At 33.8% G+C, this 14,407-nt stretch overlaps 1 protein-coding gene across 2 annotated transcripts in view; it reads right to left on the bottom strand.

Moving 5' to 3' along the window:
- Window positions 1–1,817: 1,817 nt before the first annotated feature.
- The window catches only part of LOC141558473 (CDK2-associated and cullin domain-containing protein 1-like), an 86,699-nt gene continuing 74,109 nt past the window's right edge, over window positions 1,818–14,407 (bottom strand). For both annotated transcript variants that reach the window (XM_074295731.1, XM_074295729.1), the window contains 3 exons: window positions 4,884–4,927; window positions 4,735–4,786; window positions 1,818–4,435 (listed from right to left, as the gene is read on the bottom strand). In XM_074295731.1, coding sequence (XP_074151832.1) covers window positions 4,758–4,786; window positions 4,884–4,927 — 73 coding nt within the window. In that variant the 3' untranslated portion in view covers window positions 1,818–4,435; window positions 4,735–4,757. The remainder of the gene's footprint in view (window positions 4,436–4,734; window positions 4,787–4,883; window positions 4,928–14,407) is intronic.

Consider the following 14,407-nt stretch of genomic DNA (forward strand, 5'->3'; position numbering starts at 1 on the left):
GGTTTTTAATATCTTGGATTACCTTTGTACTCATAACCCAACATTTAGAAATATTAATAGTAACTTCACTTAAACAAAATATTTTATTTTTAGCCCTGAGGACAATGCCTCTCCCACAATAACCACTGAAATAATTAATTCCTCTCCAGCAGCGTAAACAAGAGAAGGAAACACCATCAGTCTTACTAACAGCAATAAAATGATGGTGGGGTGGTTTTTTTTTTTTTTTTTTTTTTTTTGTGTGTGTGTGTGTGTGTGTGTGTGTGTGTATGTGTGTGTCACTGATGATATGAGGACAGAAAGTGAAATAGAAGAGTAAAAGACCTAGTTGGAAAAGCTATTCCCTTCACAAGGAAACCAATGGATTTATGTGAAAAGACAAGGAAAGTCTCATTCCCTGTTCAGTTGGTACAAGCTGCTGCTTCATTCATGTGCAAAGTATTTTTGAGTAGTAACAAATACATGCAAAATTACAACAGAAAAGATCCACACATCAGACAATATAGGGAAATTTACATATTGTAACTAAGGCCATATGTTCACACAATATTGTTACAGAAAACCCTATATTACATAAGTATTTATTTTTCCTAATAAACCTACTAAGATCTTAGCACCACAATTCATCCAGGTTCTAGAACTAAAGATCTAAACTTTATTTTCCTTAGAAGGGAAGAGAAACCACCCTTTCCAAGTGATCTTAATATACCTTTCCAAAACCTGTTATGATACAAAGAATAGCTTTGCATTGTGTAAAACTTACTAAAATTAAGTAAGCACCATATAAATATTCTTAAAACTTTTTTTGGTAGAAGCTCATGCCAAGCTCAAGTTTCCTTGACAAGATTTTCACTTTTTATTCCTACAAGAAAAATGAGTAACATTTCCTTCTGGGTAAGGGTAAAGTGGTGAGACAAAACGATAAGATGAAGTTAGTACCAAAGGCAATCTTTAAAATTTAGGACTAATTTTTAAACAAGCAACTTTTATGGGGGAAAAAAATCCATTAATTTCATAAATTTTTATGCGACTGTCTGAAGGTCTTTTGAGGACTTTTACCTTCAATTATTTTTCATCAAGAGCACAAAGTTTAATTTAGGGAGATTTATTAGACATCTGTAGTTAACATGGTGCTGATTAAAAAAAGAAAAAAGAAAAGAAAAGAAAAAAGGAAAGAAAGTGAAAAGTATTTCAAGATCACATTTTCATGGTGACTATTGCCTAGAAAATCAATTGTAGTTGTAGTGAACAGATAAGCCTTAGACTCATGAAATTCTGGACTGGAATAACAACTCTAAAACAGAATGGCTATGAGAAATAGGCCAAGTTCTTTAACTTTTTGATATCAAACATGAAGACCATTGTGTAGCCCAATCCAGATTAAAATATAATTGGAAAATACTTAGCAATATCAATAAAACTACAATAGTTTCATACAAAACTACAATACAAAAAACAAAAAATACAATGTTAAGATGTAGTTTTCAAAGTTAACATGAGGCCCATAGGGATCCCAAGATCTAGTGGCTCATTTCCATTTGAGTGTGCTGCCACTTCTTTAAGAAACTCTCAGGCTCTAAGCAGCAGAGAAGGGACCAACCTGAACTGGCAGAAGTATTTCTTCACCTACCCTTCTACAGCATCAAAGAAAGCCCAAGTCTATTTGTCTCCCAATCCTACCCTTTTCCTACCCCTAGATATTTACTTAAGTCTCATAACAAATTTTTGCCATTACTTAACTTATCTAAACCAGTAAATTACAGATAAAAATACAGTATATAATCTTAAAATTCAAATACCACATTGTTCAACTCAACAGATTAAACAAAAACATTTAATATTAATACAGAAACAAGTTCCAAAGTATAGTTTGTATTTCTGCTACTCATGAATTCATTTCAGGAGTAGACTGGAGATGGGAACAATTGACAAATCAAAGCCAGTTATGTTGTTAGAAGAGTTACCAGTTCTGTCCTACCTTATCCTCATGGCTTTAAAAATACCAGCTCCCAGAAAAGAGTTGGATTTAATCACAGTGTAAAATTTAGAAAACTAAATGTAGACATTATGTTAAAACACACACAGTAATAAAACCATAAAAGACAGTATAAAAATACCTCTGCATTAAGTTCATAATGCAAAAACATACAGAAATTTTAATGCCAATTCACAACATAATACAGTATTTTTTTTTTTTTACAAAGGAAATTTATACATACTGTTGAACAAGCAAGAATACTACATTGTGGAAAAAGGCTTTCACTACTGCTAGGGTGCTTATGCATTCATCTACATTAAGAGGAATGTTCAGTTTTTCCTTCTTGCAGGATATTGAAGTTTACTTCCTAATGAAAATTTGTTATAACCACCTTCTTAGACGTAAGACTTCAGTTCTGTGTACTATATACAATAATATATAAAGCCCAATATCAAACTTTTTATTAAACAAAGTAAAATTCTAACTGCATGATGAAAGAATTCTTTAACACTCTAACTTAGAATGTTACTGATATACATCAATTTCTCAGGTCACATTTTGTTTCTATACGTGTGTGTACATGTGCACATATATATATATATACACACACACACACAGAGATATATCTACATACATACATGTATGTATGTGTATTATGTACAAACACACACACACACACACACACATATATATATATCTTTTTTAAAAAACAATAATTCAGCATCTATTACCACAACGTTGGTAATCCTTGGATGGTAATCTGGACCCTGCTCAAAATACTCCATAAAATTGGAAGGTTCTCTTAACCACTGATCCTAACTGGGAAACTCAAGAGCATCTTCGATTTTTGCTTTCCTAACGAAACAAGTTTTCCCAAAGTGGAGGTTTCCTTTAAAAGGATGCGTTGCTCCCCTGGATCTTTCTTTTCAACCCCGTGCCTAACTCGCCTCCCAAAAAGACAGCTGGAGTTTATGGAGGCTACATAAAGATAAGGCTTCAAAACAGGAGTGAGCAGATGAATCCAAGGTCCCTCTAAAAGGCCTCTTTGCCACTTCTGCAGTTTTTCAGAAGGTAAAAATAACTTTGACATAGCCACATAAAACTGAAGTCTATAACACAAAGCAAAATAGTCTGTTTGGACTTAAGGAAAGAGGAGATACTTTTCCCTGCCACATCTTGCAACCTTCTCCCCCTTTCAAACTGGAATAAACTTTAAAAAGAATTTGGCCAGGAGAGAATATTGTGAGTGTAGAAGAGAAAATGCTCCTTTCCCTCAGCTGGGAAAGGTCCTTGTGACAACAGTCTAACTCCACCTCCACAAAGCCAAGGTGTTTCAGGATGATATGACTACCATAAGCTAGAGTCAAACTGCTTTGTTTTGTCACGTACATTTATCACCCATTTAAAAAAGAAATGGATCAGGAACCCTACACCACTGATTCTTATTTGGATTCAAAAGTAAACTCAGAACTTCAAAAAGTGCTAGTTGTTCTGACGACCCTAGAAACATAGAAGTGGTATCAGTTCTGAGGTTCAAAAATTAACTTACTGCCATCACTGCAGCAGTCAACATATTCATGGTTAAGTGATAAAGGGAATAGAAATTTCTCCAAGAGTTGGTCCCCATTACTAATATGAACATAAATATTTAAAGCAGACAGAATATCTGACCAATCTGCAACAGATTAACAATTCCTCCCCCCTCAATTAGCACCCTGCCAGCTGAGCAGCAGTTAGTGCCTTCCTGGTTTTGTATATGACACCACAGCATCGTCAGGAAGCATCTTTGAATTTGAAATCCATTGTTCCAAAGTGCACAAAGTTCAAGGCACAGAGTGGAAAAAAAAGTGAACCAATGAGAATTCAGAATATTTATGACAAAGCAGTTAAGTAATCTCTTTTAACACACTTTCTAATGCTAAACAAAGGACCAACTCTTGAAAAGGGGTATTGTTTTGTTTTTGGACAAAAAATACTGTATTGTAATGATTTTTTTTAAGTAAAAGATATCTTGACATATGGAACTGATATATACACCAACACACTAAACAGTCCACAAATAAACAAAAAATAAGTGCAAAAAAATATTCTTCTGGTCTTTTGCAGGAAGCTGCTGAATTTGGGCTGCCGATTTTCACTGAGTAATGTTTCTCAAGATACCTGTTCCTCACAGAAGAGGTGTGGATAAAATTTACTGTTGAAAGATTGTCACCTCTCAAAATTATCCCCAGGTCTAGCAGCAACTGACTTTTTAGGAAAAATTAGAAAACCAAGTATGAAGTCCAACCTCCTCTTCCAAGTCTAACTTGGCAACAGAGCCCCTGAGTCTTAGCAGGGCCCAAGTTGGTGCTCTGGATACAATTCCAGCTCCTCCAGGGTCTCCTTTAGGAACGAAAGCACATCCAGGACACATTCACTATCTGTACCCTCTGGAACTGGCACATGCTGCTGAGCCATCTGAAAAAACATTTTAATAGTAAGCAATTGTGTACATAAAATGCCATTCAATACTACTTTAGGGGTTTTTGCTATTCCCCTAGCCCACATGACCTCCTCCCCAAATCCCCATGCTACAAAGAAGGGGTTTTATAAAAATATTCTGGATAAAACTAAATGGCACAATATGTAAGGGTCATGAGAGGTGCAAGACCACCCAGCACATAAAACTGGGTCAACATTTATTCTGGTTAGATTCTGAACAGTGCCAACTTCTTCACAACCACCCACCACCAACTTGACTACCCTATTGCAACTACCTGCAGGACAGTCAGTTTGAACTTCATGAAAAGTTGGTCCTTATGTGGACACCTGTTTCATCAAGAAACACATCAATGTTAAAACACTTCAGAACAAAGACAACATTTTTGACTTTTAAAAATAAAGAATAAAAAATGTTATTACTTACTATAAGCTAATTCTTCTCCAGCTCTCTTACGTGACTGATCACCTCTAGGAAAATAAAAACAAGGGTAAACAGGACTGGTTTACTGGCAGAGGTACAAGGGAAAAAATGTTCTTAATTATGATATACATTATCATAATGCAATGCCATCCATTAGAATATCTAGGTTTTTTAAAAAGATAAGTTGTGCCATCAAGAACATGAGGTCATTGTCAATCCTCCCATCTTCTAGTGACTACATGGCTCACCAATGACTTTAAATATATTAATATAAATACATGAGATTTCCCCTGTTAGAGGGAAAGCTCTTTGAAGACAGGGGACCATTTCTCCCTTGTCTACATATTCCCAATGCATAAAACATAGTAGGTATGACTAATCAATTCTAATCCAAGAAACAACTTTAAATCAAGATAATAAAAAGCAATATGGCCACAAACTCGGAACTTGAATCATATACATTTTAAAATATAGCCAACTCCCAATTATTTACACTTAATGGAAGGACGACGACTATGACAATTTATATTTTGCTTTGGAATTTTATTTTTGTATAATATATGACAGATTTGAATGGGATAAGAAATGTATGAATCTATTAATGCAGTGTTTCCATGTTCTCAACTTGAGTAAGCATCAATTCTGACAAACGAAGTTTGTTTTTTTTTTTTTTTTTTTTTTTTAAATCATGAATTTATGAAACAGGCAGAGAGGAGCCAACCCCCTTCTTTTCCTGGTGCTTGTTCATTTTCTCCACAAATCCTGTCATTTATCTTAGAGGTGACTGGGTTGCCAGCACTGCTAGTGATTTCTACAATTTTAGACAAATCCTTAGATCCACCAACAAGTAAACACCTGAAGGGCCATACCTGAGAAACCTATAATGAAACTAAACAAATTTTGAAATGTTGATAAACATCACCCTAATGTACCATGCCTTTCTTCAAAAAAAGAGGGGGAAAGGGAGGAGCTGGATATAGATATCTAATTTTCAGATTCCTCTATTTCTCACTTTATAGGTAAGTAAAAAAAAAAAAAAGGAAGCTAAAATTGGTAAATCCATAGTATATTAGTAGCAAAAACTGGAATTAGTCATTGCATTACCTATAATCCACGTTCTTCTGTGCCTTCATCCAGGCATTTTATGCAATATATGAAATCTCTTTTATGCTTAAGATTACTTAAGTAATGTTTTAATTTCCTATAGTAATTATTTATGAATTATTAAAGTACAAGTATAAATTTCATAGTTTTGAATTATCTCTCCAAATTTATGTATTTTCCTGATCTGAAAAATGCTAAGTTGAAAAATACATTATTTCTAATACTCAACATGGATAATTTAGATTCAAATATTATCAATGAGGGAAATTTTTCATTTATTAAATAATATTTAAAAATAAGTTTGTAAAACTCTAAATTGTTACCTGCAATACTTTGCTAACAGCCAAATCAATTTCAGCTTATTGTAACATTCTTCATAGGAATAATTCTTAACAAAGGATGTTCAAGGACCCTCCATTTGTGATATAAAGATTCATGAAAATTTTTCATTATTTCACCTCAATAAGACAATTAAAAACATAAAACAGATACCATGGAAGACTACAAATGTACACAATGTAAAAAGTCTACAAATATGGAAGAACTCTGAAAATAAAACCATAATCATTTGAACCTATCCACCTATCAAATCAATATACAACCAATTGGTATGTCATCTAACCCACACTTAGAGACAAACTATGAGCTATTCTTGAATCGTAATCTCTATTGCCATGTGGATATAGTAAGTTTTTTTTAGTTTCAATTACATAAAGAAAAATGGACCAACATATTTATGGTATTTAATTTTCTTTTATAAAATAAATTATTCATTATACGATTAGGAAATTTTAATTTACTATTAAAAGTAGTTGGTGGTTACTTCCAAGTACACCAAATGCAGGTGTAAATTAGGAATGGTTAAATACCTTTTCAAGTTGAGCACACACTTTAAAAGCTCAGAATTAAGCTTACTTTCCATTATTTGATTTCAGATGACAAACCATAGCATGCAAAGTTAATTCAATTAAAGAATAGGAAAAATTTGACTCCAGGAAAGAATAAAGAATGAAACAGTTAAATAGGAAAAATGACTTCGACTCATGATATTGTGTTTTAAAACAAGGCCAATCTGTAGAATTCTATTCACTAACATCTTTTCCAACTCACTAGCTCAAATGTGAATGTACTCACTAGCAACTAATAACACAGTATGAATCCAACAACATTTATATATTGGACAAAACACTGCAAAGACTTCTGTGGCACACTCTATTAAATCTTGGGCATAGTGCTGGATTCCAACATAATGTGATGGGAATATAATCTTAAATGAAAAAGTGGTTTGCAAAGCTGTGCAGTATAATCTTGTGGTTGGCTGAGCATAAACCATAAAATGACTGCTCATATCAGAATAGCCAGTAACAGAATTATTATTAGATAACTGTACTATATTCTTGATTTTTCTCGCTTCAGTGGATACAATTTCTTCAAAAACTGCTCTGGCCAAATAATGATCAAAAAAGCAACTGAATTTTACAGAGCATAATTTATAAGACCCATCAACAAGCTCTTAGGAGTAAAAGGGTGACTTTTGCATTAGCCTAAGTATGGTTTCTGTAAATCCCCTCTGAATAGTAGTGGGAGGATAAAAAGTTGGACTGGAATAGTTGTATATGATGACATGAGCTTATATTGCCTGTTCCAACCAAAGCACTGTCAGTATAATTTAAGAGGAGAGTTTAATCCTCACAATAAACGTATAACCATAAATTTAATTATATAAAAGCACAATTAACTTGATTATAATTAAATCTATTTTAATCTTATTATGTCCTGGAATATTGCTTGATACTTAAATTTCAACCAGAAGCTGAGCAAAGGAAATTGAGTTTTTCCAAGTAAAATAAAACTTTTAATCATTTTTATGGATGTAAAGGATTTGGTCTTAATCACATGATTCTGTTATGCATTTAAGTTGGCATTTATTCTCAGAATTTATACCTGAACAGATCTGATGAGACATTTGAACTGTGCCTAAAGCCTCCAAACCCCAAGCCTTAAAATGCCTTGTCCCAAGGACTGGAGAAATGTTCTGCACATTCACTTATGCTAACAAATTATTCTGGCACACAGCATGTTCATTCTTCAGAGAAACAATAAAATGAAAGTGCCTTGAGGACAGAGATTATGTCATCATTTACCCATCAAAGGGCATAATATACAAAGGTATTTAATGAATATTTGCTAAATGATATGGCTATACTCTTACACCACCTTCCTCACAGTTCAAATATGAAAACAAACAAACAAAAAATGTTTAAAGCAGTATAAATTATCCCCAGTCCCATGCAGTATACCTTTTATTGGCAGAAACAGGGCTTCGGGTTTAGGAAAATTACTTTTTAGCCTATGGATACTTACCCTTTATTGTGTTCTAGACTCCTTTGGCAATAACCTATATATCTCTTTCTCAGAAAAAAAAAATGTTTCTAAATATATAAATAACTAAGATTACAAAAGAAAACAATTATATTAAAATATGGTTATAATTTTTTTCCCTGAGGCTATCGAGCTTAAGTGACTTGCCCAGGGTCACACAGCTAGGAAGTTTTAAGTGTCTAAGGTCAGATTTGAACTCAAGTCCTCCTGACTTCAGGGCTCCATCTACTGTGCCACTTAGCTGCCATGTTTACAAATAATTTTTTAAAAATTAATGGTACCCAGGTTTCAAAAAAACAAAACAAAACAAAAACTACCCTTGTTTTAAGCCAGGGGTTCTCAAACTACAGCCCACAGGCCAGATGCTGCTCACTGAGGATGTTTATGTGGCCCCCCAGGTTATGGCAAATGGGATGAGGGGCGGAGACAGAGTGTGAGCTTTTGTTTTTACTACAGTCTGGCCCTCCAACAGTCTGAGGGACAGTGAACTGTCCTCCTATTTAAAAAGTTTGAGGACCACTGTTTTAAGCCATCTATAAATGCTAAATCATCAGTACATTAAATAAAAATGAGTAGACAAAAAACATAAACCAAATCATATCAATATTGACATTCCCATTATAAAAAATTAGAGACAAAAAGGAAATTTCAGCTAAATGGAATTAAAATTATATGGGTTCTCTAGATCCAGAGGAGCTGGTTGGATACTTATGCATCCAAAAGCAATGAAGAAACAGGTCATGAGACACTGCGTAATCTTACATTGGTGAAATGTACAAAAAAAGATCCACAATGAAAATAATTGCCTCCATCATCACCTGTTGCAGAGAAAAAATGAGGTTAGAAAAAAAAAAAAATACATGAAAAAAGTTGATAAGCCTCTCCATATTAAATCAACATATACTTTTATACTTTGGAATTTCATTTCATGGCTGAATATGAGGGAAAGTAACCAAAAAATCTAGGAAGCATGGTTTAAAACTAAAAAAATGGGAAAAGCCAAAGTCATATATAGAAACATACTCAAAAGCAAATAATAGGGGAGAATTCTGGAAAGATGGAAGGGTAGATTGGTAAATTTCAAGCTCTCCAGGTTTCCCCCATAAATAGAACAAATTTGTGCCTTAAGGCAAACATAGACTGGTAAAAAGTCAAGAAGACTTGGGTCAGAACAGGGGTCCTCCCAACACAACCTGAGATGATCCAAAGAAAGACTTATGGCCAGGGATTAACCCTCGTGAAGTACAAAAATGCCTATTATCTCCAAAGAAACACCAAGTGAGGAACCCTAGGTCTAGGTGGGTGTCCGGAGCCTCCCAGGAACCACAGAAACTATCAGCTCCTTATATTGTGTGGAATCCAAGTCTGAGACCAGAAAGACTGAGGACATGTTGGCTGACAACCAGGCCCAGCTGTGTCACAGAGAAGTGGCCCTTGGCAAGAAGTACCAGCACTTGCTGAGCACACTTGTGGAGGAGAAGGGGAACAGCTCTTGATAAGAAAGAAGAGCTGAGGTAAAGTCAGAAGCCCCATCCCCCCACTTCAGGATTAGAGTTATTTACATTAATACCTCTCATTTAAAAAAAAATAAAAATAAAAATGAACATGCTTCAAAGAACCCCACCATAGAAACTTAATATGGGAACAGGGAAGATGGGTTCATTTTCAGAGGACGCTGAAGTAAAAAGAGCTGCTTCTACACCCAAGAATAATGTGAAATGGCTCTCTGCCTGCCTAGGGAGAATTTATAGAAGAACTGAAAAAATTTAAAAATCAAACGAATGACAATGAAGAAAAACTAAAATAATAATAAAAACCATCCAAGAAATGATTATGAAAAAAAAGTTAACCAACTAGAAAAGGAGGTAGAGAGTCTCAAAGATGAAAGCAACTCTTTGAAAATTACAATTGGGCAAGGGGAAGCCAATGAAATTATGAGAGACTAAGAAATAAGATTATAAAAAGAATGAAAAAATAGAACAAAATGTGAAATATAAGAAAAATAACAGATCTGGAGAACAAATCAAGAAGAGAAAATATAGGAGCAATTGGATTGCCTGAAAGTTGAGACCAAAAAAAGGGACCTTGACACAAATTTATGCAAGAAATAATACAAGAATTTAACTTATACTTTTAACATATTTAACATATATTGATTGGTCAAACTTGCCATCTGGGGGAGGGGGGGAGGGGAGGAGGGGAAAAATTGGAATAAAAGGTTTTGCAATTGTCAATGCTGAAAAATTACCCATGCATATATCTTGTAAATAAAAATATATTTAAAAAGAAAGAAAAGAAAAGAAAAGAAAAGAAAAGAAAAGAAAAGAAAAGAAAAGAAAAGAAAAGAAAAGAAAAGAAAAGAAAAGAAAAGAAAAGAAAAGAAAAGAAAAGAAAAGAAAAGAAAAAAAGAAAAAAAAGAAAAGAAAAGAAAAGAAAAGAAAAAGAAAAAGAAAAAGAAAAGAAAAGAAAAAGAAAAAGAAAAGAAAAGAAGAAAAAATAGAAGAGAAATGTCCTAGAATGTCAAAACATTAGGGGAAAGTAGAAATAGAAAATATTTCTTCACCACCAATCATCACCTCAAAGAGATCCTTTGTGAAAAACACATGGGAATATTGCTGCCAAATTTGGAAAGCCCTAGATCAAAAAGAACATTTTGCAAGAAACAAGAAAAAACCAATTCAAATAAGCTAGAGCTACAATTAGAATTGTACAGAACTTATCAGTTGCTACATAGTAAAAGACAGCAGATCTTGGAATCATACCTATAGAGAATCAAAAGAACTAGGCCTACAGCCAAAAATATCATATCCAGCAAAACATAATACTGGATGAGGAAAAAAATATACATTAATGAATTTTCAGATTTTCAGAATTTTCTTTCATGCAAACCTGAACTTAATAGAAAATTTAATCTATAAGAGCCAATATCAAGGATCAATTTCAAAAAAACTCAACATGGGCAAATTGTATGTTTTTGTTGTTGTTGTTTTAACAAGGGAACTAAATACCATATGTTTAAGATTGAAATCAACAATAAGGCAGTTCAAAAGAAAGACTGGCAGTCTGATGTACAAATGAGCAAAAGAACAGACACAGAATCATTAGAAGGGGTACAAGGGGTCATAGTCCCAAAAACCTATTCACATTGGGAATGGGTTAAATAGGCAACACTAAATAAATAAATAAATATATATATATATATATATATATATATATATATATATATATATATATATATATATATATATATATATATATATATATATATATATGCATATATATGTATATGCAGGGTATAGCATCCTCCAAAATCTAGAAAGAAATAAGCGAAGAAGGATGTGTGGATGGGGAAGCAAAGAGTGAGGGAAGAAGACCCATAAGTGGAGAGAGATTAAGAAAGAGCAAGGCAAGTTAGGAGCAGAATTAAAGACTGACAAGGTAAGCGTACTTTTCAGAAGAAAGTCATAAGGCAATCATCCAAATAACATTGGAAAATAAAAAGAAATTATATTTCAAGTGAAAGGAAGTGATTGGTTACTAATGTAGAAGTCATTTACAAATTAACTCTCTACATAGTCAGACAGAATATGACACATGACTGAGACAATTTTGACCTAACCTAGATAGGTTGTTTATGTACAAAACTGAAAAATGGGGTAAAAGATTAATTTTGATAAAACATTAAATCATAGCTACAATAAGGAAACAAAAAAAGCCTAGAAACACTCGCTGTTGGTAAACACTTGATTTCTTTGTCAAAGTAAGGCAGAAGATAAAGGCACAAGTTTTTATAAACTCAAATCTTATGGAGATTTCAATGGTATAAAATTATGATTAGGAAGTAAATGAATTAGAAAAAAAAAAAGGTAAACAGATACTATAAATGGAAAATGACAAGGATTCAGAATTCAAAAGGAAGAGAAGAGTTGTATAGCAGCTTTGCAACTAGGAAGAACAACAGTTTGGGTGCTAAGTCTGGAGTCAGGAAGAGTTCAAATTCAACATCAGACACTTATTAGCTATGTGATGCTAAGCAAATTATTTACCTGTTTGCCTCAGTTTCTTCAACTGTAAAACAGAAATAATAATAGCACCTGCCTTTCAGGGTTGTTGTGAGGATCACATGAGAGTGCCTAAATCACAGTGCCTAATAGATGATATTTTATTGATTTATTCCCTCCCTCTGCTCACTCCCATCCCGTCCCCGACAGTGCAGAACTGCCCCGCTCTCATCCTACCTAAGACAAGGGGCTATGCTTTTATCACCCAGTGATACCATATGGCTAAGGGATATAAAATGTCAGTTTTAAAAGAATTTAAGGGATCACTCAAAGGTCAATGACACTGTATGTGATGGGCACACAAAGGCTGCAACAAGCTACCAAGAGAGAACTGGGCAGGAAGAAAAATGCCAGACACATATGAAAGAAGCCCAAGTAAGGCTACTGATATCCATGTAATGTCACAACTACCAGAGGTAGGCTCCTTAGGACCATGAACAGACACCCCTCTGTGGGGAGTTTAAGGTGGACATCAATAGACTTTTCTGCACAAGTGGAACCAACACCCATATTGATGAAAACCTAGAACCGTGTAAATAACAATTTTTAAGAGAATATCTAGCTTAGAAGGTACATATTTTTAAGATGATCTCTAAAAATAAATGCAAATGCTTTTGGATCATACAAGATAGTGGGGTTTTCTCCAGACCACTTAGATTCTTTGAAATCTCCAAAAACAGATTTCAGTTTAAAATAAAAGATTCCGGTAAAGCAATTTACACAAAATCCACAATTTAAAAGTAATAAGAAGCAACTACTGATTCTGCTAACTACTATTGTATAAAGTAATATAGAGACAACCTAGGAGAAATCCAGAAGTATTCCAAAAGAACATGACAAATCAAAAAGCCTGAAATCCATAATGCAGGAGGAAATGCAACACAGCTGATATGTATAATAACTTTGCTGAACTTTTTTATTCCCCTTCTTTTTTTATTCTTTGTTTGAAGAAACTTTTTGAAGGGGAGTAGAGGGATATAGAAATGAATGGATGTTAAAATCTAGATTTCCACCCCCCCAATATCTTAAAAGACTAATTTCAGTTTAATGTATTTGTGATTTCATGGGGACCACTCTACCAGGACAAGTAGCAATGCTTGCTTGCTTTCTCATGTTATCATTCCTGCCCATATCTTTCCATAAATTCTCCACAAGACAATCTATCCAATGCACTTCAGGCTCTGCTTCAGGACTTAATCTTTCACAGGTACCTGTGAAATGCCTAAGCTGCCCAACCATTTTTCCTCAAATGGTTAGTTGAATTCCTTTTCATCCAAGCCCTTTAGTATATCTTTTATACTTCTTTTCTTTTTCTTTTTTTTTCCTATGGCTGGGGTTAAGTGACTTGCCTAGGGTCACATAGCTAGGAAGTGTTATGTGTCTGAGACCTATCTTTTATACTTCTTAAGTGCATATTATGGACAATATGTTTCACGATATCTAAACATACCTTGCTCCTTCTTTTCATTGCCCTAAATCAGCTTTGATTTAAATTCCTTGAAGAGAAGCTACAATTTGTAAAACACCACATTTGTCTCATTACCAGAAAAATATAGATATTAAAAAGATTAGTTTGTGTTTCAGAAAGCAGACTAGGACTCAAGTGCTGGTAATTTCCCAAAAGTATTACAGCTGACTCTCCTATTCGATTGGAGCCCCAGTTTACTGTCAATAATGCATATGGTCAATCCATATGCAATATCACGCCAATTTTTTGTACTGATAGACACGATCTAAAAATAAGCCATCTATCCAGATGCATGTCACAATCTAGATAATATGCATTCTCCCAATATCCACTTAATTTTTTCTGTGTACATCACTGAAGTAATCTTGGGACTTAGATTCAATCTTCACAATGTCATCCACAAACAAGAATCTAGAGAAACACCTCATTATGTTTTGCAAGTAAGTGTAAATACTTAAGTATTTACTTATTAAATAATCTTTCATTTAAAAATAGTGCTATCCCTTGGCTGC

This window comes from Sminthopsis crassicaudata, chromosome 2, assembly GCF_048593235.1.
Source record: "Sminthopsis crassicaudata isolate SCR6 chromosome 2, ASM4859323v1, whole genome shotgun sequence".
Taxonomy (NCBI): domain Eukaryota; kingdom Metazoa; phylum Chordata; class Mammalia; order Dasyuromorphia; family Dasyuridae; genus Sminthopsis; species Sminthopsis crassicaudata.